At 42.2% G+C, this 25,749-nt stretch overlaps 1 protein-coding gene across 6 annotated transcripts; it reads left to right on the forward strand.

The window, feature by feature from the left end:
* The first annotated feature begins 169 nt into the window (after positions 1 to 169).
* On the forward strand, positions 170 to 25,239 carry LOC110491411 (myoferlin). 6 transcript variants are annotated; one of them, XR_016487138.1, is made up of 53 exons: positions 170 to 483; positions 887 to 942; positions 1,186 to 1,277; positions 5,748 to 5,856; positions 6,115 to 6,208; positions 6,611 to 6,756; positions 6,864 to 6,992; positions 7,156 to 7,218; positions 7,329 to 7,379; positions 7,521 to 7,551; positions 7,757 to 7,872; positions 9,782 to 9,908; positions 10,615 to 10,718; positions 10,823 to 10,891; positions 10,972 to 11,015; positions 11,574 to 11,656; positions 11,905 to 11,943; positions 12,715 to 12,839; positions 12,922 to 13,035; positions 13,162 to 13,339; positions 13,435 to 13,559; positions 13,645 to 13,754; positions 14,056 to 14,248; positions 14,466 to 14,753; positions 14,879 to 15,042; positions 15,402 to 15,516; positions 15,709 to 15,811; positions 15,995 to 16,134; positions 16,219 to 16,389; positions 16,542 to 16,632; positions 16,721 to 16,798; positions 16,919 to 17,100; positions 17,526 to 17,684; positions 17,795 to 17,896; positions 18,003 to 18,164; positions 18,595 to 18,757; positions 18,874 to 18,947; positions 19,082 to 20,139; positions 20,240 to 20,338; positions 20,553 to 20,681; positions 20,880 to 21,035; positions 21,431 to 21,522; positions 21,948 to 22,118; positions 22,376 to 22,524; positions 22,704 to 22,843; positions 22,925 to 23,013; positions 23,105 to 23,200; positions 23,337 to 23,478; positions 23,588 to 23,687; positions 23,825 to 24,018; positions 24,208 to 24,317; positions 24,431 to 24,578; positions 24,716 to 25,239. XR_016487138.1 is itself a non-coding variant. In XM_021564838.3 (53 exons), the coding sequence occupies exons 1-53, from the start codon at positions 393 to 395 to the stop codon at positions 24,752 to 24,754; spliced, it is 6,147 nt and encodes a 2,048-aa protein (XP_021420513.3). In that variant the 5' UTR covers positions 170 to 392; the 3' UTR covers positions 24,755 to 25,239. The 6 variants fall into 6 exon arrangements, 4 of the variants coding, with proteins under 4 accessions (XP_021420513.3, XP_090058087.1, XP_090058089.1 ...); XM_021564838.3 differs by having other exon boundaries at positions 20,128 to 20,139; XM_090201961.1 differs by lacking the exon at positions 19,082 to 20,139.
* Positions 25,240 to 25,749: the final 510 nt, after the last annotated feature.

A 25,749-nucleotide genomic window follows, 5' to 3' on the forward strand; every position in this document is an offset into this window, starting at 1 on the left:
ATAACAGATCACACAATAAACTTGCCATGGAACATAAATTTATAGATAAATATGAATGGAAAATACGATTAGCTAAGTCTATATTTATTTTGGTCCTATCACTATCCTGTTTTAATAGCAGCATGCAATTAGTCAACTATCTACCATCTTATCCAACTTTCACTGAACCACTCTTTCCCTCTGTCATCCTCTGTCAACACATACACAGGATGGCAGCACATTGCCATTGTCAAAGAAATCCACACCCACCCTTATTTTCCTAAATTTAACACGGGAGCTATTTCCTCAAATGATGCAGTTGGCTTTAGTGATGGGGAGGTGATGGTGCTGCACGCGATTCGGTTTTTATAGTCATTACAGAGCAATACTGATTCCTGTTAGTGACAATCATAATGTTGCGGGTTGTGGTAGAATCTGCGAAAGGTCTGCCTAAAAGTAAACTTGGAAGTACTCCGGATCCTATAGCAAATATTATTTTTAAAGGTAAGGAAGTGCACTTGCTTTTTATGTCCCAAAGATTCTCTTTCTGTATCTTGATGCACAACTCTGATGGGCTACTTTATTGTCTCCATCCCAGTAGCAGAAAAGGCAGTAGTCATAACAACATGTTTATTAATTGAGAAAGAACACAGGTTGTCAGATGCAGAAGGATGATGGTGTAACCTATTGATGGGCTGAATCAGGATGTAGTCATTTGAAGTAGGCAATAACTGGACCTAAACTGATGAATGCGTCTATTCAATATTACCCGAGTTATCATAATGACTGCATTGACATCCATTCTACCCTGTAAATTAGAAGTTGTTAGGAATTTAATGAATTCTTAGCAAGTGTGAAAGGTGACTGAAATAAGTTTTTTTTTAAATAAAACAAATTTAACTTTCAGATGAAAAGAAGAAAACCAAAACAATTGACAGTGAAGTCAACCCAGTTTGGAATGAAGTAAGTACTTTGTTTCCTGTTCAGACTATTTGTCCTTGGGAAAGTTGCATTGCCAAAAGAAGACTTGAAACACTTGAAATAGTTACAACCCTGATAGTGTGTGTGTGTGATATTGTAGGCTTCTGTATAATATTGTAATTCTCTAATAGGCTTAATAATATAATTAGTGTCATGTGTACCTCAACCCCTTGGGGGTGGCAGTGCCCCTGATTTATAATTAAGAAATGTCATGTTTAATTACAGGTCCTTGAGTTTGATTTGAAGGGTTCTGTGCTTGATTCCTCCTCTTACATTGATGTGATTGTGAAAGACTACGAAACTATTGGAAAAGATAAGTAAGTGGCCCAGACACACACTTCATCCTAACACACCAGCACTAATAGTGGGATTTAGGAAAGCGAGAAACCCAGGTTGCCTCACCATTTAAACAGAGCAGAGATGTCCTCTAAATGAAGTTGCAAAGAACTGTCTAGTCTCCAACGTGGTTACAAGAAGAGGCAGGACTTCTTACAAAATCTCTGACTTAATCTGTTCAATATTACTGAAGGTAGTCATTAGATTAAACCAACCTCCTGCAAATTAACCCCAAAGGGAAAGAGAACTGCAGTCTCGAAATGGTTAAATAATGACAGACAGGTCAAGGCTGGCACAATGGATTCCAGGGATAATGTTAATGGGAAAGTAGGTTAGCATAACCACTCTTTCAGGAGACCACATTGTTGGCTTAACATGTAACTCCCACACCCTAGTTGCCAGGCTCAGACTTGTACGCAGTGAGTGGGGGAGGTGATCCGCCTCAGGCAACAATGAATACCTGTTTGTTCTGTTGGGATGAGCTGGATGGCACTTGTTGACAGGGAAATATTGTATTCAGTTAGGACGAAGCAGTCGTGAGAGCTCAGGCCACTATGGATAGAGACCAATGTTTAAATGTTGTGGTAGCGTATTTTCCATTCACAGAGGGAAAGACATATGGTGACAATCTGGAAACGTAACCACAGAAAAAACGTTTCTAAGGTTTTGCCAGTTAAAATCGTCAAAGCCTTGTATGTTATGAAGACAACACACGTGTTACAGAATATCCAGGTTTTAGTGAGATTTAATTCAGTAAAATGATCATGTCTGTGAATCCACATGTCTGTGGTCCTCTGTAGCTCAGTTGGTAGAGAATGGAGCTTTCCACGCCAGGGTAGTGAGTTTGATTCCCTGGACACTTCAAATGTGTGCACGTGTGACTGTAAGTCACTTTGGGATAAAAGCTTCTGCAAGTATAATTCTTTGCATGTAATACAGATTAGCTACATTCTGCAGCTCAGCACAGTTGGAATCAGGGTTATGATTTTCCAGTTTTGTCAGGTATATGCATGCATCAGTGCAGGCCATGTGTTGCGAGTGACGCTTTCCATCGAGTTAGCCTAGTCTGACACTAGTGGTGGGGGTGTGTAGGGACTCTCCTCTCACTTAGCTTTCCAGGGTCTGTTATGGTACTTTGTAACCCTAGCAACTTGGGATAGAAAAGTTTAACCTTGTGGTTCTAGATTTATTAGATATGGGCAGGAATTCCTCTAATGATCCCTACAAATAGAGTCACACAAATAATATATCTTTGTCACAGATCCTGACTTTATGGTTGGCCAATGTCATTATGTGTTGACATACCCGATTACTCATGCTATGTAACAGGGCAACATAAATTACATGGCTGCGACAAGGAAACTTCCACTGTGGTTGACATAGGAAGGCTGCTGGCGAAAATGATGGGCAGTGGGTGGAAGGACTCCACACTTTGGTAATAGCAGATCGAGTTCTGACGGCGCACCTGTCTGCATTTCATGACCTGAGAACGTCAGGCTGACAGACATACACCAGTCAGGGAGAAATGAAAATAACGTCATGAGAGGCTGGCATTGTAATCCAGACAATAATAACATTGCAGAGAGTTTCGCCACAGTGGTCTGTTACTAACTGCGTTACCCTAGCAACAGACAAGAACCAACATATTCTGCTATTCTGCTCACTGACTCACTAACCCAGCCCTATTGTCCACACATCTTTTTTTGACTGAAGGTATTGCGGGGGGGTTGTTTTGTCAATATAACAGAAATGTTACTATTGTCACAAGGAAAGGATGGAACATCCTCTGATTTATTATCCTGGATTCCAGTTTGATAGTCACTCTCCAGAGAATTCATGTTTCAGCCTCCCAGATGTAGAAGAGATTTGTCTAAACACTGCCTGGGAGATGTAATATTCCCCATGAGCAGAGTGACCAGTAGAGATAAATGATCAAATAAACAAAGAGAGAAAGGACATTATTAACAATACCCACCTGGATCTGTATGGACATTATTCCTGACAGGAGGGTAAAGGTTCAAATCCTTGGAAAAGTTGTAACATTACATTTCACATATTAGTAACTTAGCAGACGCTCTTATCCAGAGCGACTTACAGGAGCAATTAGGGTTAAGTGCCTTGCTCAAGGGCACATTGAGAAAAAACCAGCAACCTTTCAGTTATTTGCCCAATGCTCTTAACCCCTAATTTACCTGCTTCCCAACATCATTTGTTCGTACGCGATGTGGTAAGGCAAGTTATGTCAAATGATATACTAGCTTCGCTCTCCAGGTTGGGCTGGTGGGAGGAGCTATAGGAGGACGGGTCATTGTAATGGCTGGAGTGGAGTTCATGGAACGGAGTCAAACGTGGTTTCCATTTGTTTGATACCGTTACACCCATTCCATTCCAGTCTTTACAACGAGCCCATCCTCCTTTAGCTCCTCTCACCGGCCTCCTCTGATGAAATCTCTATTTGATTGCTCGTGTGTGATGCCAGGTCCCTGTTCTTTGTGGGTGTGTTTGACTGGGTGGGTTTGTTAACTTTGGGAGGAGGCCACCCCTGTGCCTTGCTCACGGTGATGTCACTGAGTATACAGAAGGCTTTTCCTTCCTCATCTGCTCACCGCACTCATGACTAGATGTAATCTCTATTCTCAAATAAAGAAGTTGTATTTTATTTATTTAACCTTTATTTACCCAGGTGAGTCAATTAAGAACAAATTCTTATTTACAATGATGGCTAGAGTCAGTAGCCTAATGTATCACAATCTCCATGCTTCCATATTTGATAGCGTCAAAGATCTTTCTGGTCAGCACTCTCATACAGGGCCTATAGAAAGTCTTACATCCCTTTGAACCTTCACATTTTGTTGCGTTAGAAAGTGGGATTGAAATATATTTAATTGTCTTTTTTTTTGTGTCTTTGATCTACACAAAATACTCCATGATGTCAAAGTGAAAAGAAAATTCTACACATTTGAACAAATTCCTAAAAATGTAATAACTAAAATATAGATGTTGCATAAGTATTCAGCCCTGTTGTTTAGGAAAGGGTACATTTTTCAGAAGTAAAATTTGGCTCAACAAATCACATAAGTTACATGGACTCACTCTGTCTGAAATAATACGGCTTGACATGATTTTTGAATGAGTACCCCTTCCTCTGTCCACCATACAACATCTTTAAGGTCCCTCAGTCAAGTATTGAAATTTTATCACAGATTCAAGTAAAAAGACCAGGGAGCTTTTTGAAAGCCTCATAAAGAAGGGCAGTGATTGGTGGATTGGTAACAATAACAAATCAGACATTGAATATATCTTGAAGCATATCAAGTTAATAGTTATGCTGTGGATTTTGTATTAAACCACCCAGACACATCAAAGATGCAGCCATCCTTCTGATCTGAGCCATCCAGCCATCCTTCTGATTGGTGATTTTAAAACAGCTACAGAGCTGTGATAGTAGAAAATGGAGGATGGATCAACAACATTGTATTGACTCCACAATAATGACCTGTAAGACAGAGTGAAAACAATGAAAATATTCAAAAACATGCATATGTATGCAACAAGGCACTAAAGTAAAAGTGCAACAGTAAAGGGATATACTTCATGCCCTAAATGCCTTACAGCAGGACAATAACCTACAATACAAGGCCAAACCTACGCTGGAGTTGCTTGCCAAGAAAACAGTGAATATTCCTGAGCGGCCAAATTACAGTTTTGACTTAAATCTGCTTGAAAATCTTTGGCAAGACTTAAATGGCTGTCTTAACCATGATCCCCAACACCATGACAGAGCTTAAAGAATTTTGAAAATAATGGGCGAATATATTGCACAATACAGCTGTGCAAAGCGCTTATGAGACTTACCCAAGAAGACTCACTGCTGTAGTCGCTGCCAAAGGTGTTTCTAACATGTATTTACTCAAGGGGGTGAAAACTTATCTCAACAAGTTATATTGGTGTTTTATTTTTCATTACTCTTAAAAAAGAAAAAGTTAACTTTGACATTAGAGTATTTTGTCTAGATCATTGACAAAAAAAATCAATTTCAATCCCACTTTGTAACACAATAAAATGTGAAAAAATACAAGGGGGTTGTAAACGTTCTATAGACACTGTAGTTGTTTCATTTGGCTAGTGGCCAAATAGCCACTCTTAAGGACTCTAGTGATAAGGATATTGTTGCAGTATTTTCATTTCTTACATGCACCTGAAGTTCAATCAAAGATACATTATCAAACAGAATTTCCCTGTGTTCATACCGCACCTTTGTATAGTAGGTGTAACGATGTGCGCTGAGAGTTGGGAAGCAAGTACAGGGAGTGAGTGTTTTAATAAATAAACGGAACATGAACCAAAACACGGAACATTAACCCCCCCCCCCCAAAAAGCACACGTGACAGTAGGAATGTTGTATTTGTTTTTACATCTAGCCATATCTGAAGTCTAGCCTTGTTTTGCAGGTTTCTCGGCTCTGCAAAAATCTCACTGAAAGACCTTGCAACTGGTCAAGTCAAATCATTTCCATGTAAAGATCTGGCTCTTGTCAATGAAAAGGGACAGGCTACTGGGGTAAGTTGTTCAGTATGTACGAATAGAGAGTGCAGCTACTCACCAGCTACCAGGGATATGGGCAAAACAATCATACAATCAGCTGAAATTGAAACAGCTGCAATATCATTATCCCATTTTAATTCATTACATTGTATTAGCTTAACTACAAAAACCACATGAGCACCAAACTTCTCACGCAATTTTCCGTTTTGAATTTTGATATCAGCACATTTTAATGAGATGATTGATTTATTCCACCAATTATTTACCTTCCAGGCCACGGTGAGCCTTGTTATTCATTATGATCCTCCAGCCAATGCCACTCCAAATCCAAATGACCCACAGGCAGGAGATGCTGCAGGGGATTCTGGTACGTCATATGTTCTAATAGACTTAGATGGACGACTCATTGTATATGTTCCATTATGGTGCCTGTGAGAGCACTGGCTGTGCCATTTAGGCCATCTCCATTTTGAAGTAGTAATTTTCCTTCTTATACTACTTCTATGAGTTGGTAAACAAACTGATTGTGAAATAGAGCTGTCTGGTATACTTGTGTTAATCCTCAAAATAAGAAATAAACATCAGGGAAAGATTGGCTTTGGCTATCGACCATGTGACATTGACAGGGGAAGGATTATGAAAGGCCTATGCGTTTATTTGGATACTTGTATTAGCTGTTACTAAAGGCAACAACTAATCTTTGTGCTGTTAATTGTACTTTACCTGGTGACTGTGGTTGAGGTTGTGCTGTGTGTGTTTGCAATGGAAGGTAGAGGTGAAGAGGGGGATGAGGACATCGCTGATGCAGGACAGAGTCCCTCTGCCCCTGGTCAGCCTGGGAACCCTAACCAAAGACCGGTCAAGAAAAACAGGAAATTGAACCGTCCCCTGGCCAATAAACCTCAGGACTTTCAGGTGAATTCTGGCATAGTGGTTCTAGCATCTATCTAATCAGAAGTATGTCATGAATTATGATTTGACATTGTTTTGACTCCCTTTTCTCATTATCTCTTTGCCGTCAGATCCGGGTCAGGATATTAGAGGGACGACAGCTCCCTGGGAATAACATCAAACCTGTTGTGAAGGTGAATGTTTGTGGACAGACTCACAGAACAAGGATCAAGCGGGGAAACAATCCCTTCTTTGATGAGGTAAAAGGAGGCATATTGATTTAACTTCATTTGACTAAGTCCATGTGTGCTTAGCAAATGGGGAATTCTTTCTTGAGATATGACTGCAGTGGATTTGTCCTGAAGCTTAATGTGGATTTGATTTTCTCATTAAACCACCCAGATTCCTTTTTCTCTTTACCAGATGTTCTTTTACAACGTCAACATGTTACCATCGGACCTATTTGATCAATATGTCAGCATTCGGGTAAGTTGAACTCAATGTTAGTAATATGGAACTAGCTGATCTGAACAGTCAGGTAGTACTATGTATTGCATTTCATTCTCACTCTAATAAAGAGCGCTCTCCTTCTGTAGGTGTACGACTCCTTCTCTCTGAGAGCTGACAGTCTCATGGGGGAGTTCAAGGTACGCCATCTTTCTCTTCCACCTCTTACAAAAAAACATTCAAGGATTAATGACCAAAGTGTCTAACTTTACATTCCATTACTCTTGACTTATGCATTTTATCAGTCTGAGGTATTTCCCATATTCCTTTGCTTCCCACAGGTTGATGTTGGCTTCATCTATGATGAACCAGGTATGTTTGTGGTGCCTTGCACAGTATTTAAAAAACATTTTTTTGTGAACTTTTCCTCCCCAATTTCGTGGTATCCAATTGTTTAGTAGCTACTATCTTGTCTCATCACTACAACTCCCGTATTTGCATACACTGTGTCTGTTATCCATTTCCTCAATGGGGTAAATGTTGTGCATGTGGCTGTCTGTCTCGGTCTGTCTCATAGCTCACTCTGTAATGAGGAAGTGGCTCCTCCTGAATGACCCTGATGAATCCAGTTCGGGCGCCAGAGGATACCTTAAAGTCAGCATGTTCATCGTTGGGGCGGGAGACGAATCACTGGTACAGTAGTAGTTGGGGTTACCTCTCACGGTTTCTGTTGGCATGATTCGTAACTGAATGCTAATTTGGAGCATCTTAATGATCTGGATGAACCCATTCCTGTATTATGACTTGTCAGAGCTAAATACATCTCCTTGTCAGGTCACTACCGGTCAAAAGTTTTAGAACACCTAAGGGTTTTTCTTTATTTTTACTATTTTCTGCAATAATAGTGATTGTCATGTAGTAACCAAAAAAGTGTTAAACAAATCAAAATATATTTTATATTTGAGATTCTTCAAATAGCCAACCTTTGCCTTGATGACAGCTTTGCACACTGTTGGCATTCTCTCAACCAGCTTCAAGAGTCTTGAATGAGTTCCCACATATGCTGAGCACTTGTTGGCTCCCTTACCTTCACTCTGCAGTCCGACTCATTCCAAACCATCTCAATTGGGTTGATGTTGGGTGATTTTGGAGGCCAGGTCATCTGATGCAGCACTACATCACTCTCCTTCTTGGTAAAATAGTTCTTACACAGCCTGGAGGTGTGTTGGGTCATTGTCCTGTTGAAAAACAAATGATAGTCCCACTAAGCACAAACCAGATGGAATGGCGTATCACTGCAGAATGCTGTGGTAGCCATGTTGGTTGTGTGCCTTGAATTCTAATACATCAGACAGTGTCACCAGCAAAGTACTCCCACACCATAACACCTCCTCCTCCATGCTTTACTGTGGGAACCACACATGCAGAGATCATCCGTTCACTAACACCGCGTCTCACAAAGACACGGCTGTTGGAACCAAAAATCTCAAATTTCGACTCCAGACCAAAGGACACATTTCCACCGGTCTGATGTCCCTTGCTCGTGTTTCTTGACCCAAGCAAGTCTCTTCTTCTTATTGGTGTCCTTTAGTAGTGGTTTCTTTGCAGCAAATTGACCATGAAGGCCTGATTCACACAGTCTCTTCTGAACAGTTGATGTTGAGATGTTTGTTACTTGAACTCTGAGAAGGATTTATTTGGCCTGCAATTTCTGAGGCTGGTAACTCTAATGAACCTATCCTCTGCAGCAGAGGTAACTCTGGGTCTCCCATTCCTGTGGCGGTCCTCATGAGCACGGTGTAGCCTCCGACACATTGGTGCGGCTGGCTTCCCTTTTTCTCCCCAATTTCGTGGTATCCAATTGTTGTAGTAGCTACTATCTTGTCTCATTGCTACAACTCCCGTACGGGCTCGGGAGAGACGAAGGTTGAATGTCATGCGTCCAACGATACACAACCCAACCAGCCATACTGCTTCTTAACACAGCCGGAAGCCAGCTGCACCAATGTGTCAGAGGCTACACCGTGCACCTGGCAACCTTGGCTAGCGTGCACTGCGCCCGGCCCGCCACAGGAGTCGCTGGTGCGTGATGAGACAAGGAGATCCCTACCGACCAATCTCTCCCTAACCCGGACGACGCTAGGCCAATTGTGCGTCGCCCCACGGACCTCCCGGTCGCGGCCGGTTACGACAGAGCCTGGGCGCGAACCCAGGGACGCTGCAGTACAGCGCCCTTAACCACTGCGCCACCCGGGAGGCTACAATTTGCCTTTTTCAAGTAGGCACACCTGTTAATTGAAATGCATTCCAGGTGACTACCTCATGAAGCTGGTTGAGAGAATGCCAAGAGTTGTCAAAGCTGTCATCAAGGCAAAGGGTGGCTATTGAAATACATACACACTTTTTTGGTTTATACATGATTCCGTGTGTTATTTCATAGTTTTGATGTCTTCACTATTATTCTACAATATAGACAATAGTAAAAGTAAAGAAAAACCCTTGAATGAGTAGGTGATCTAAAGCTTTTGACTGGTAGTGTACTTGGAAAATAACATCTGTGCCTATCATAGTGAAGTGTGACAACAGTGTGTGGCTTCTGCAGGTAGAGAAGAGGGACATTAATGATGACCAGGATGACATAGAGAGTAACCTGCTGCTGCCAGCAGGGGTTACACTGCGATGGGTCACCCTGTCTCTCAAAGTGTTCCGGGCCGAGGACATTCCCCAGAGTATGCCACTCGTATATATAATGTTATGTTGCTGCTGTTGTGGTTGGCTTGTTCTGTTGCTGATGTTGTGGTTGGCTTGTTCTGCTGCTGATGTTGTGGTTGGCTTGTTCTGCTGCTGATGTTGTGGTTGGCTTGTTCTGCTGCTGATGTTGTGGTTGGCTTGTTCTGCTGCTGATGTTGTGGTTGGCTTGTTCTGCTGCTGATGTTGTGGTTGGCTTGTTCTGCTGCTGATGTTGTGGTTGGCTTGTTCTGCTGCTGATGTTGTGGTTGGCTTGTTCTGCTGCTGATGTTGTGGTTGGCTTGTTCTGCTGCCGATGTTGTGGTTGGCTTGTTCTGCTGCTGATGTTGTGGTTGGCTTGTTCTGCCGCTGATGTTGTGGTTGACTTTTTACGCTTGAAGACTCTTCAGCCTAACTCTCAAGTGCTTTCTCTCTACGCTAAAGATAGGTGCACATCCGAACTAGCTATTAATTTAGAAGTGTCTCAATCTGTACCTTTCAAGTAAGATTGTTTCAAGATGCAAGTAAATACATCAAAGTTAAAGGAGTTGTTAGCTATTTTACTACGTGATGTTAGATGGTTCCTCACCCTGAAAGTAGTCTATGGGCCAGGAGAAACTGCCATAGAGAACTTACAGGGTGAGGAACCATCGAACTTCAGGTTGAAATAGTAAACTGCTCCTTTAACCTGTGTGTTTTTCACCATAGTGGATGATGCCTTTGTCCAGTCATTGAAGGGGATGTTTGGAGTGGATGGGGACAAGAAGAATCTAGTGGATCCTTTTGTCGAGGCTCACTTCGCTGGCAAAAGGGTATTCACATTGCTCTCCACCTAAAATTCGAATCAAGGGGAGGATTTGTTTATTGTGGAAATAGTTGTGCAGTGAAGTTGATATGTGAATGTTTATTGTTGAAGCTGTGCACCCAAGTCATTGAGAAGAATGCCAACCCAGAATGGAACCAAATGCTGAATCTTCAGGTCAAGGTAAAACCAATCTAATGCACTGGATTTCTGCTTTGGTAAATTGTGATTCAAAACGATGATCCTGTAAAATCTTTTTGCAGTTCCCCTCCATGTGTGAACGAATCAAACTGACCGTCTTTGATTGGTAAGTCAACAGCATTCCCTCTACTGAACACTTATGATGGACATACTGTATGTATCCATTTAAATCACTCCATTTGAGCTCTGGCAGTTTTCCTCTGCCTCACATCACTGCTTTATTACAGTATTCAGATGCACACTTCCTCCGTTTTTACACAAATAAGGGCCAGGAGTTTTTCCTGGTCACAAGGGTTAGAAATACCTCAGGAATGTACATAGTGTGTATTCAGCCCCCTTACAGTACCTTAGTGCTCGCTCCCTGCTACCTGCCTGTATGCATCTCCAGAGTGTGGTCAGTCAGTTGTTATTTGGCCTGGGAGGAACCCGGCAGTGCTATAGTATGAGTCAGACAGGCAGTCCCTCCCTGTTCCAGGCTGGGATCCTGTTGGCAGGGAAACACCTCTGTAACCTCAGTCTGTTGCGACAGGGAAAAGTGGGAATAGTAGGAAATGGGTGCAAGTCAAAGATTAGGAAAACAATGTGTCCCCTAAATGTGATGAAAGTGAAGTTCATTCACATTGGTGGGTGTGAATGTCATGTTGATATTGCACCTCTTATGCAGGGATCGCCTGACGAGGAATGACTCGATTGGCACCATATACTTGAATCTGGCCAAAATAGCATCCTCTGGTGGCGAAGTTCAAGGTACGGTTCTCGTATTAATTACACTACACCACACTGTCTTTCTCCCTTTCACAATATCTATAGCTCAAGTATATGAGTTCTATGCCATTGTCATTGTAGCTTCTAGTATAATGGTGTTTTTTTTGTATAATTACACTATGTCCATTCACTTTGGTTGATAAGTGAACAGATGAACTCTATTCATCTCTATACTCAGTTGTAACTGTCTAATATACAGTACATGCACTTTTCTTTTTCTCTTGGTATAGACAAACATGCGGGATATGGGTTCTCGCCATCACTTGAAGGTTCAATTAATGAATAGATATGTGGTGAATTGTTAAAGTATTGTTCAGTGCAAAAATCTGTCTTCTTTTGGCCCAGTATCTCTAACAAGTTGCACTATTTTATACATCACATTAGTCAATTCCACTGATTCTAGCCCAGCATGACATTTCAAGGAATTTCGAATGGAGATAAAGGAATTTTGAATGGTTCTAATTTGACCCCAGACAATGATTACGGCATTGGAGGTTACTTTGAGAATGTGTGAATGCCGTGAGTTGTGCACGGTCCACTAATTTCTGTAGCCCTTTGAGTACAATAATAGGATATTTGAATGAAGTAAACACACATATCAGTTTATAGTTGACCTTCCTCGGTACTCAAAAGGTTACAGCAAAACAATTTTGCTTTGCCTTTAATCCTTGATATTCAGTCATTCATTTTTGATTACATTTGCATGCTTTGTTTGTGCTGTTATAGAGTTGACTGCTCTCCTTTTTTTGTGTGTGTCAAAGATGGAGAGCAAGCTCCTTTGCTTCATTTGCAGCATGTGTTGCATTTCTGAGTTGCTGTGTGAGGCTGACATTCTTTGCGTAACCTAACACACAAAACTGCATATGACTCCTGTGAGTTTGCCTGGGCAGATACCCTAACTGTAGTTTTTGAAGATTTGCTAGCCCTATGTGCCATGTTCACCATTCTCCATCCAAGACATCAGCTTCTGACATGCAGAACTAACTCCACAGTAGCTCATCATTTCGAGACATTAGTAAAAAACATGATTTCCTCCACAGGGAAGACTGGGGAGTCTGAGGTGGGTTTCCTGCCAGCCTTTGGGCCTTGCTATATCAACCTGTATGGGAGTCCCAGAGAGTTCACTGGGCTTCCTGACCCCTACGAAGAGCTCAACTATGGCAAAGTAGGTCCTGCAAGGGAATTTAAAACTTCTCTCCATCTCTAAGCTTGACATTGAAAATGACCTATGCATTTATTTTTGACAGGGTGAAGGGGTGGCCTATCGAGGAAGAATCCTGGTTGAGCTGTCAACTAAACTGGAAGGCAAGGCTGACAAGACTGTAGAAGAGATCCCTAGTGATGACATCTTGGTGGCCCAGGTACTGTAACCTATACCCCAATTACTCTTGATACATTTTACTTTAGAAAAACAACTTTAGCCTTTCCAAGAAACAAAATACAGTTTTTTTTTTCTATCTAAACTAAACATTTTATCTTCTGATCAGAAATACCAGCGCAGGAGGAAGTACTGTTTGTGTGTAGTGTTCCATAGTGCCAGCATGCTTCAGGAACCTGGCGAACCAATCCAGTTTGAGGTCAGCATTGGCAACTATGGCAACAAGCTGGACACTACCTGTAAACCACTGGCCTCCACTACCCAGTACAGCTGTGCTGTGTTTGATGGTAAGGGCCCAAGCCACCTTAGAAACCAAATGAATCTGGTTTTTGGTACCTCAACAAGAAGCTTTGAATTGGACTAATTTGTTTATTTTCAACAGGTAACCACTACTATTACCTGCCCTGGGCTAATGCCAAACCAGTGGTTGTCATTACATCATTCTGGGAGGACATCAGTCACCGTTTGGATGCAGTCAACATCATTCTGTACATAGCTGAACGTCTGGTACGAGATGCAGATTTGTGCACCAATTTTGAATGCCTACAATGTATGAATACAGTGTAAAATTGTAGTCTATTGCTCCTTTCAGCAATCTAACATCACTGCGATGAAGTTGGCCATCTTGGCTAAAGTCCCCGAAAACCGTCTGGCTGAGATCTGGCTGAGGCTGGTAAATCAGGTGATCGAGGACCTCAGCAGGTAAATTGAATTAGTCAACATTGGGATAATCTGAGTTTCAAAGATCTAGCATAAACACAGAAATGATGACTCCTAACCCAGCATGTGTATCTAACCCAATCCCCATCATACCAATGTGTTTTTACATTTGTTTTATTTACTGTGTAAATTGTTCAACTGAATCATTGTGCATAGAGTTGTATGGTTTGTTAAACTTTGAAATCAATGTTTTTTGTTCGGCATACATTTTAAAGTACATTTTTTTTGAGTAGTTCCGTTACTGTGGAATTACCCATATCTGACCAAATCCCCATCATACCAGTTTGAAAGTGCCAGAGCTGGAGGGCCACTCAAACCTGACCTCCCTGGACATCCAGATGAAGAAGCTACGTGACAGCACCCTGCAGACCATCATGGAGGGGGCCAAGAGCATGAGAGAGGAGGCGACTGAGATCAAGGATACCCTGGGGGACATTGAGGGCTGGCTGGACAAACTGAAGCAGCTCGCTGAGGAGGTAGGTCAGAGTTCAAGCTGTTTGTCTGGCCATGAAAAATAGTTTTGGCAAGCTGCTATCAATAATCAGAGACTATAATGGCCAAATATTTTGGCTTTAGTCTCTTTTCACTTTTCATGTACAATGCCCTCTAAATTACCCTTGAAGGTAGATATAGAGTTGTGTGTTGTTGTATTAAAACTGGGGATGTACAGTAATTGACATGGTGTCTCTCCAGCCCCAGAACAGCATGCCTGACGTGATCATCTGGATGCTGAGGGGGGAGAAGAGAGTGGCGTACAGCCGCATCCCAGCCTACCAGCTGCTCTACTCCACCTACAGCGAACAGGCTTGTGGACAGTTCTGTGGCAGGACCAGGAATGTCTTCATGCAGTACCCTATGGATAAAAACAAGGGTCTGAAGGTTCCAGTCCAGATCAGAGTCAACATGTGGCTGGGCCTGTCTGCAGACGAGAAAAAGTTCAACAATTTCTCAGAAGGGACGTTCAGTGTGTTTGCTGAATTGGTATGTTTTTATTAAAATGACTAATTTTTCCTTTTGAGTGTTGAACTTGATAGTAATGGAGAAGATCGTTGTATAATGTATATGAATGGCCAATGAAGTGACCTGTGTGTTTTCCCCTTTGGCAGTATGAGAATCAGGCCTACATGCTGGGGAAGTGGGGAACTACCGGTCTGGGTTTACGCTACAAATGCTCTGATGTGACTGGCAAGCTGAAGCTGAAACAAGAGAACTTCATTCCCCCGCGAGGCTGGGAGTGGGAGGGAGACTGGTTCATAGACCCAGAGAAGGGGTAAGACTGGTTTGTTTACAATTTTACTGAATTCCACCATTGTAGAAAAACACATAATCAGCCCTCTTTATCACAATCAAAGGAAATGGGCTGGTTCTGCCTCACTCTCCCCTGGAGAGACCAGTCATGTTCAGTAGGTAGGGCACACTGTAGTGAAATGGTAAACAAAAATACTTTTCTTATTGGGCAAGTCTAGGTTGTCCATCCCTGTTTCAGTCTGTTTTCTTCCCTTTGGTTCATAATGAACATGACCCAGCTATCAGTTCTCTGGTTATTAGCATTTTTCTCCTTCCATCAACCACCCGTTAGTGAGGAGTGTTGAGTGTGTAATAAAATCTCTTTCTGTGTGGCTGGACCAGTCTGTTGACAGAGGCAGATGCGGGACACACTGAGTTCATGGATGAAGTCTTCCAGAATGAGACTCGCTTCCCCGGGGGAGAGTGGAAGCCTGCTACTGAGCCCTACACTGATGTGGTTAGGAAAAACAAACACACCATTTAGTGTCTCTACAAAAATCATGACCATGTGTATTCATACCGCTGGCGTTGATGCAATAAAATGATATAAAAACAGGATCATTATTTAGTACAATGAATGCTTAGATTCCCCTATTCAGCATGGTAGAAGGTGTCCAGGTTTCTCAGGCGTTGTTGGTTGTGTTTGCAGAATGGGGAGAAGACCCACACACCAGAGGAAATCGAGTGTCCTGCAGGCTGGAGCTGGGGGGATGAGTGGACCGTAGATGAAAACAGGGCTGTGGACGAGAAAGGTCTGCTCTCACACTGATCTCTACAACACTGCTTGCCCTTGCAGTGGAAAACGGGACTTTAAATTGGGATTTCTAATGTGTCTTGTCCTCATTTACACCTCATGCAATCGACTTCTGTAAGAATGATCTGTAGTATTTTCAAGCATTGTGTACACATTTCTAATGGATTTATTCTGAATGCAGGCTGGGAGTATGGAATCACCATCCCTCCAGATGACAAACCCAAGTCTTGGGTGCCAGCAGAGAAGATGTACCACGTCCACCGACGGAGGAGAGTGATCAGGCCCAGGAAGAGAACATCAGCTGCTGGTACAACCACTGAGGTCAGTGCACCGTGCCAGTAGGAAACAGTTTGTCTTGAGAGATAATCAAATGTTGTGGATGTCAAATATTTCCCCCATTTTCAGAAGCGAGACCAAGGAGACCCAGAAGGCTGGGAGTTCTCCTCTCTGATTGGCTGGAAGTTCCACAGGCAGGAGCGTTCCGCCGACACGATCCGACGCAGACGTTGGAGGAGGAAAATGGCCCCTGCTGGCCGCCTGGGGGCATCCGCCATATTCAAACTGGAGGGGGCGCTGGTGAGCAACTGGACAACTCTGGTCCACAGGGGCTGCAGCTTCTGCTGGTTTCCTCTTCTCCCTGGCATGAAGACACTATGTGTTGTCCGTCCCTGTTGTCGAGTAAGATGCATTATTGATTCATTTGGAGGAATTCTTGATTGTCTTTGCAGGGGGTTGATGTAGATGAGAAAAAAAAAGATGAGGTTGATGCCTCCAAGCTCTTTGGTGCCAATACTCCTACTGTGTCCTGTTCGTTTGACAGTGAGTGCTTTAGTTATACATGGTCGGCATGGATCTTTCTCTTTGTTTGTGATGCTGGCTTTAACCGTGGGTGTTTTTCTTTCTTTAGGCTCACACCTCTACCACCTCCGCGTCTACGTTTACCAGGCCAGGAACCTTATTGCCATGGACAAAGACAGCTTCTCGGGTCTGCACGTCTCCTTGTCAAAAGCATGTTTTGATTTAGTGAAAGTTGACACGATGTGACATATTATGAAAATGTAGACGTATTATCTAACACACAAAACATTTTCCCATATTGTCCTAGATCCATATGCCCATGTATCCTTCCTGCACATGAGTAAAACCACAGAGACCATAAAAGCTACCCTGAACCCCACGTGGGACCAGACCCTGATCTTCCAGGATGTGGAGATCTACGGGGACCCGCAGAACATCGCCCAGTATCCCCCTGACGTGGTGCTGGAGTTCTATGACAAGGACCAGGTGGTGGGTGTGATCAAAGTCCCTTCAGTCACCCAGGTTAAAGATGCACTATGCAAAAATCGCTCCTCCATTTCCTGGTTGCTAGAATCCTAATAGGTCGCATAATTTCTGAATGTGTGACAAAACAAGCAAGTATAGTGTAGAGAATCATAGTGCCATCTAAACCACTGTGAATTTAAAAAAATAAATAATAATAATAATACAAAACCGAAAGTAAAAGACGCAAAAAACGAAACTTAAGAACGGCAAGTATAGAAATAGCGCACATTGAATAGATCTCCCTCTTCTTAGACTTGCTTTCAACGAGAATGTGAATTTGGGTCAGGTCGTCCAGAAAGTTCCATACTGTAGCTTTAAGAGTTATCAATATAGTGCCCTATTAAACGTGATTGTCATTCTGGTGGTTAACATGTTGCACTCTGCCCCAGGGGAAAGATGAGCTATTGGGCCGGAGCGTGTGTGTCCCCCTGGTGAAACTGAACCCCGGCATGGACCAGACCCCCAAACTGCTGTGGTCTCCCATCATACAGAAGGACCAGCGGGCTGGAGAGGTGCTGGTGGCTGCTGAGCTCATCCTGAAGGATAAGGTGCAGCAGCAGAAGAGGATGTGGAGGAGTAGCAATATTAGTTAGTGGGGTAGGCCTGTAGGAAAAGGGGTGATGTGGATTGTGAAAACTCTCTCCCTCTGTGTCTCCAGGGTAACGAGACGGACCTCCCTCTGGTCCCTCCCAAGAGGGCGGAGAATCTGTACATGGTGCCTCAGGGGATACGGCCTGTGGTGCAGCTCATGGCTATTGAGGTAAACTGCAATACTCCAGTAATGTTATAACTTCCCACAGAAATGTACCTGCTATTTCCCACTTTCCACAGTATGTATTTTGTTACCCAGTGTGTGTTTGTTTCAGATTCTGGCCTGGGGGTTGCGCAACATGAAGCCCTACCAGTTGGCCACTGTGGCCTCCCCTAGCCTTGTGGTAGAGTGTGGAGGGGAGATGGTCCAGTCTGCTGTCATCAAGAACATGAAGAAGTGCCCCAACTTTCCTGGATCTGTCCTCTTCCTTAAAGTGGTAAGAGCGGCTTGCTTGGGGTCTCACAGGCATGAGTGCTGTTCTTTTGTTACATTTTTACACCGTGCCAATGGGTGGGTGCTTATATTTGTCCTGTTTCACTCTTTTACACGTGTGTATTATACACGTGTGAAAGGGAAATGTGTTTTTGGCAAATCCCAACTCCCCCTGAGACACTCTCGGAGAGGGGGGATCATTGCCAGGGTAATCCATTATCAACAGCGACGCTGGAGCAATTAGGTTAACTGCCTTGCTCAAGGGCACATCAGCAGATATTTCACATTGTCGGCTCGGGGATTCAAATTGGCGACCTTTCGGTTACTGGCCCCACACTCTAACCACTAGGCTATCTGTGCTACATTTGTGTAGGCATCCTCTCATTCTCTCACTCAGCGTATCGAGTTCAAGATTGTCATATCTTCATCCTCAGCTTCTTCCCAAAGAGGAGATGTACACCCCTCCCATCGTGCTGAAGGTGATCGACCACAGGCCATTTGGCAGGAAGCCAGTGGTTGGACAGTGTACCATAGACACTCTGGAGGAGTTTCGCTGTGACCCCTACGTCATCCAGAAGTCATCCATGTCATCCAAAAGTAACTATTCTCTTCTTCTGACTCGCTTACTTATTACACGTGCATAATACCACCCTGTGGTGAAATTGAATTTCCCAACAAATATGAGATAAAAATGGCATATCTCTCTTTGTCAGTGGCTTTGATGGCTGCTTTTCCTCACGACACCAGAATTGACATGGAAGACAGGAGGCCTCTGCTTGAAGCTCAGGTATACTTTAGCATTCGAATAGGAATCCCCTCTCAAATTCACCATATTTTGTTACGCTCTTTTATGGTAGCTTTTAAGATCTATTCCATCTAATAATAGAGTCCGAATTTCATAGTCGATACTCTGACTTGCAGTTTGTGTACAGCATGTCAGCTGCAGTCAACAAAATGGCCACCACTACTTCTCGTCTTGTATGTATGGCCATCTGTAGTTCAACTCTACAGGCTGGACAATGACACCGCAGGGTTGAGGGAGCCTCTCTGATACATGTTTATATAGAGAGATGAAATGACAGATACGGAAGGAATGAGTATGAGCAGAGTCAAAATGTGTGACTCATCCAAAAGAAGTAAATCAAAATGAGATATAATTAAATTCAACTTTAAACCTGTTTTTAAAGTTTAACGTTTGAGTTTAAACAAAAAAGCGGACGTCTCTGTCTGACCTTATTCAGAACCAAGCAAAAAAAACAACATTAAAACTATATTTTGTTATATTATTTTGACTTTGCTTTCTCACATCTTGCTTACTCATTTCGATATTCCAAATTTGCAACCGATATTACTGATCAGGGGAACATCTTAAATTGTGTATCATAATTTAAAGTTATGTTACTTAAAATAACAGAACTGAAAATTATACCATTACCATTTGAATCAATTATCAACTTTCTAGACAATCTTAGCTCATGCACTAACAGTTCATTCAATAATGATTAAATTGTGAAATTGGATCACAATCGGGGATCATTGCATCAAACTGTATAATCATTGTATCAAATAAGTATGCCGAATTTTCCCTTCACTCCACAACAGATTTTATACCATCTACCAGATTGATCATGCATGTGAAACAGTTTTAAATGATTCCAATGATTCACATGATTCATGTGACACAAATTCACTGGCTGGCATGATATTCAGAGAATCTCAATTGCATTTCCTTGAATCCTTGCTTCCTCTTTCCTCGCTTCGTTCACAAAACCCATTGGATGAGAAAGTCCAAGGTCCCTCCCCTCTGACGTTCTCCGCAAATGGGTTTTGAGAAAGAGGCGAGGAGAGCGGACGCGTGTAATCAAGGAAATGCAATTAAGGTTCTCCCATTGACTTGATACCTTGTTTACTTATCTTTCCTTTCATCCCCTTCATCCCCTTCTTCCTTTCTTCTTCTTCCTTAAAAGCATGCAGAGAAGGTGAGATATGGAAACTTTACATACATCTCTCTATCACATAAGAAGCACTCTGTGACATACGGTCTTGAATTTAATACTATCTTCACTTTTTTTACATTAGGAGAAGGAGACAGTTGATTGGTGGAGTAAATTCTACGCTTCCATTGGAGATCATGAGAAGTGCCGTCCTTACCTTCAGAAAGGATATGACACTTTGAAGGTGAAGTCTTGATGTCTCACACAGAATACACCTGTGCTGCATACATCTGAAGTAACTCCAATAATTAGGTGGCATTTAGTTTTTCTTTCCTGGACTCAAATTGAATTCTGATTTACAAGAATTCTGCTACACTCGCATTAACATCAGCTAACCATGTGCATGTGACCAATAAAATGTTCATGTGAAATATAATCGTCTACATCTCTGTTTTCAGGTGTATGATAAGGAACTGGAGAATGTTCCTGAGTTCAAACAACTCACCGATTTCTGCAACACCTTCAAACTGCAGAGAGGCAAGAATGAAGATGAGGAGGATGATCCATCCGTCGTTGGAGAATTCAAGGTGGAACAGCAGTTTCACTATTATTACACAGATTCCATATACATGCTCGTGCATGCCTCCATACATACGCATAACCACATTGGCTCAACAAGATAGAATGCATCAGTCATAAATCAGGCTATCGATCCCTTTCTAGTGGTAGAGTTAAGGCATCGCTACCTGTCAGTGATGGCTGATGACGGATGACTGTGTTTTCAGGGCTCTTTTAAGGTGTACCCTCTATCAGACGACCCGGGTGTGGCTCCTCCTCCTCGACAGTTCCGTGAACTGCCTGAAAGCGTGCCTCAGGAGTGCCTGGTCAGGATCTATGTGGTCAGAGGCATCGACCTGCAGCCCAAGGACAACAACGGTCAGGTTAGTCCAGCGCCGTGACCTTGGAATTCTATCTGCGAAAAGATGATTCTGAGATAATTGGCTTTAAAGTTCCGAACCCTCATTGGTTTGAATGGTGTGAGCAATTCTCATTTTGTACTCTTTTTGACTTAGCAACATGAATTGGGGTATTTAAAGTACCATATAGGTGGAGAATGTTGCACAGAAAAAGGTTACGTCAATAACTCAGTTTTGCCAAAAATTGCAACGTTTTATTGTCACATGCACAAGTGGAGTGAAATACTTAACTTGCATGCTCTATATAACCTTATAATTCTAAGCTCTCACACTGTGCATTGCCAGGTTGCTGTTCTCTTACCTACTTTTCTATACTTGATGATGACATGTTGTTTTCTAAATGTGCCTTTCCTTTACAGTGTGATCCCTATATAAAGATTTCCCTGGGAAAGAAGTCAATTGAGGACCGAGATAACTACTTACCAAATACCACCAACCCTGTTTTTGGAAGGTAAAATCTCACAGTCATTTAAAGTGGCAATATGTTACTTTTTGGGCGACCTGACCAAATTCACATAGAAATGTGAGTTATAGATCTATCATTCTACTTGAAAGCAAGTCTAAGAAGCGGTAGATATGTTCTATGTGGGCTATGCTTCCCATTCTTAAATTTTGTTTTTGCGTCTTTTACTTTCGGTTTTGTACACCAGCTGAAACAACAATATTTCTGATAATGGAAAATATATTTCCACAGCAGTTTGGATGGTACAATGATTTTCTACACTATACTATATTATTTTGTCACATAAACTGAAATTAGGTAAACTATTAGAGTTGTAGCAACCAGGAAATGCCATAGCGATTTCTGCATAGTACAACTTGAAACGGTATTTATATTATTCTACTCTACACTTATACCACACCTCCTTTTTGCAGAATGTTTGAGATGTCATGTTTTCTGCCTCAAGACAAAGACCTGAAGATCTCAGTGTATGACTATGATCTGCTGACCCGCGATGAGAAAGTGGGAGAGACAGTGATTGACCTGGAGAACCGCTTCCTGTCACGTTTTGGCTCCTACTGTGGCCTGCCTCAGACATACTGCATGTGAGGAGACTTGTTCCTGCTGTACATTTTATGTCATAGTTCACGTCAAAAAAATCTAAGTTTGTCAGACATTTTCAGAACTCTTAATTTGGTGTTGATATGAGTCATAGTGTCATGCCATCTGTTGTGTAGGTCCAGATAGCAACTACATTCCTCAATCTGAAATGAATGAGAAAGATAGGCATTCTCATTTAATTGAGCCCATAATCATTATGGGGGACTCTGATTGATTGGCTGTGTTGATCTTCATGAAACAGCTCTGGAATCAACCAATGGCGTGACCATCTGAAGCCCTCTCAGATCCTTCAGAACCTGGCCCGCCTCAAAGGCGTCCCTCCACCCAGGTTAGAAGATGATGGCAAAGCACTGTCATTCAATGGGACTCAGTACACCCTGGCTGAATTTGGTAATTCATATGCTGTTTTTTTAATGGACTTTTCGTAACGTTCAACTTTCATTTTAGGGACATGAGGACCAGAGTATGTTTTGTGTGACATGAGTAGGGCCTGTAGTGTTTTTTTCCTGACCAGCAAAAAAACATGGACCCTAAATATGAGGTAACTCACGTTTACCATCTACATTTAGAGGCCAACAAAGAGATCCACCAGCACTTGGGTCCTGCCGACGAACGGATCTCTCTGCACGTGCTCAGAACACATGGACTGGTGCCTGAGCACGTGGAGACAAGGACACTGTTCAGCAGCTTCCAGCCCCAACTTTCTCAGGTCACTATCCATGTTGTCTTCCTCTTTATCTTCAATATGTCTCCATATCTGAGACTAACTGTATTTGCACCTCACTTATAGGGATGCCTTCAAATGTGGGTGGATGTTTTCCCCAAAAACATGGGCCTTCCCGGACCTCCCTTCGACATTGTGCCACGCAAGGCCAAGAAGTAAGGAGAATAATTTCACAATTTGGTATTTCAAAGTGATCTAGTCTATAATCTTCTATTCTATTCATGAATACCATATCTCCATTTAAAGGTATTTCCTGCGAGCTGTTGTTTGGAACACCTCTGATGTCATTCTGGACGAAACTAGTATTACTGGGGAGCGCATGAGTGATATCTACGTCAAAGGGTATCCGTGTTGAAATGTTTTTTGAAGCGATATTAGGATCTGACTATTACCATGGCAGCCATGCATATAACACACTTGTGGTTTGTTCAAACACATGAAAACCTAAATGAATTAACCAGTTAGTCTGTCGGTCCAGCTGGATGCCAGGTATGGAGGAGGACAAGCAGAAGACCGACGTCCACTACAGGTCTCTGGACGGGGACGGCAACTTCAACTGGAGGTTCGTCTTTGGCTTTGAATACCTGCCCGCTGAACAGCTGTGTCTGGTCTCCAAGAAGGTGTGTTTAGGCTTGAGAAACAATTACAAACGGAATAGTGTAGTAAGACAAAATTGAGGTACATTTCATTGCCGTCAATTTTGTCAGTCTTGCTTATTATTTTCAACAGGAGCACTTCTGGAGTCTAGACAAAACAGAGTTCAGGATACCCCCCAAGTTGATTGTTCAAATTTGGGATAATGACAAGTTCTCATTGGATGATTACCTGGGTGAGACATTTCTTTAGCACTATGAAAAACCGTACAATACTTTTTTCAACCAAAAATTACCATATGATAATTTTGCTCCAGCTGATCAAATCAGCTGTAACACATGGTCCTGAGATGGTCTTCTGGTCATTGTACAGGCACGGTAGAGCTGGATCTCCGTAAACTTACCCCTCCGGCCAAGGTTTCAAAGACGTGCAATCTGAGTATGATGGAGGAGGTGATGGATGCACGACCACATAAATCCGACCTGGCCAATTCGCTGTTCGCTCAGAAGTCTGTCAGAGGCTGGTGGCCATGTGTCACTGAACAGGATGGGAAGAAAGTCCTTGGTGTGAGTACAGCTAAGAGGTCATTAATTTTAAACGGACAAAATCAAGAGTGTATAAATCAACCTGGTTTAGCTGTAAACTTATATTCAACCATGTTTAGTATCTCTAAAGAAGGTTACTACTTTGCAAATTACAGACTATATGTGAAACATTGTGTGGTTAATTCAGATTTATTCATCTGTTATGTTTAGGGGAAGGTTGAGATGACTCTGGAAATCGTGTCTGAGAAGGAAGTGGACGAAAAGCCTGCTGGGAAGGGCAGGGATGAACCCAACATGAACCCAAAGCTTGACTTCCCTAAGTAAGGATTTCCACTCTTCTGTGTATATTCACCCTTTTATAGGCCTAACGGAGATGTATACCTCCGATATCGACCATATTAAACTGTCTCCTCCTCTCTTCCAACATCAACAGGCGTCCGGACACGTCCTTCTTCTGGTTCACGAACCCCTGTAAGACCATGAAGTTCATTGTGTGGCGCAGATTCAAGTGGCTTTTCATTGGACTGATCCTACTGATTCTAGTGCTGCTCTTCGTCGGAATCCTGTTGTACTCTTTACCGGTAAGAACAGGCGGGAGGGGATACTGTTCAATTAAACTGTGCTAAATGAAATTCACATGAATGAAATAACAAACTGACAGATTGCCTACATTTTGATGTGATTAATGCTTGCCTAATTACAATTTCTCTCATTCCAGAACTACATTTCAATGAAAATTGTGAAGCCATTCAAATGAAAACGCCATATTTTGCTCTTATGTCAAGAAAAACAGAGACCAAAGTCTTCCAATGTATTTTCAACCAAAAATATCCTGACTATTTTTATGTATTCTAAACTGTATTTGTGTTATATTTCAAAATAATTTTTAAAAACCTATTTTCCCACAGAATGCATCATTAGTATATTGTTCAAACCAACCTCTGACATAATTATATTATCTTTGCACAAGTTAATCAGAATTCCTTGAACCTTATGCACTTCAAATCTTTTTAATGGATGCTCTGTGCTTTGTAATGAACATTTATGTGGTCATATACACACTGATTCTTTAAATAAATGATTGTTTTAAGGCCCTAATAAATGATGATCAGTAGACCAATTGCATTGGGGGTCTTTGTGGTTATACAGTATATACTGAACAAAAATATAAATGCAACATGTAATGTGTTGGTTTCATGAGCTGAAATAAAATATCCCAGATTTTTTCCATACGCACAAAAAGTTTATTTCTTTCATATTGTACACAAATTTGTTTACATCCCTGTTAGTGGAGATTTCTCTTTTGGCGAGATACGCCACACCTGTCAGGTGAATGAATTATCAAGAAGCTGATTAAGCAGCATGATCATTGCACAGGTGACTTTGTGCTGGGGACAATAAAAAGCCACTCTAAAATGTGCAGTTTTGTCACACAACACAATGCCACAGATGTCTTAAGTTTTGAAGGAGCATGCAATTGGTATGCTGACGGCAGGTATGTCCACCAGAGTAGTTACCAGAGAATTGAATGTTCATTTCTCTACCATAAGCCACCTCCAACGTCGTATTAGAGAATTTGGCAGTACGTTCAACCAGCCTCACAACCGCAGACCACGTGGTACCATGCCAGCCCAGAACCTCCACATCCGGCTTCCTCACCTGTGGTATTGTCTAAAACCTGCCACCTAGACAACTGATGAAACTGTTGGTTGGCACAATTGAAGAATTTCTGCACAAACTGTCAGAAACTCT

Source organism: Oncorhynchus mykiss, chromosome 16 (genome assembly GCF_057628025.1).
Source record: "Oncorhynchus mykiss isolate SJ-2025 chromosome 16, ASM5762802v1, whole genome shotgun sequence".
NCBI lineage: Eukaryota > Metazoa > Chordata > Actinopteri > Salmoniformes > Salmonidae > Oncorhynchus > Oncorhynchus mykiss.

What these genes read in the sequence shown, in the direction of transcription:
- LOC110491411 (XM_021564838.3), top strand. Translation starts at nt 393, where the DNA reads ATGTTGCGGGTTGTGGTAGAATCTGCGAAAGGTCTGCCTAAAAGTAAA. An exon ending in TGTACATAGCTGAACGTCTG is followed by an intron (nt 13,560 to 13,644) that starts GTACGAGATGCA and finishes TGCTCCTTTCAG; the next exon opens with CAATCTAACATCACTGCGAT. An exon ending in ATGGGAAGAAAGTCCTTGGT is followed by an intron (nt 24,019 to 24,207) that starts GTGAGTACAGCT and finishes TGTTATGTTTAG; the next exon opens with GGGAAGGTTGAGATGACTCT.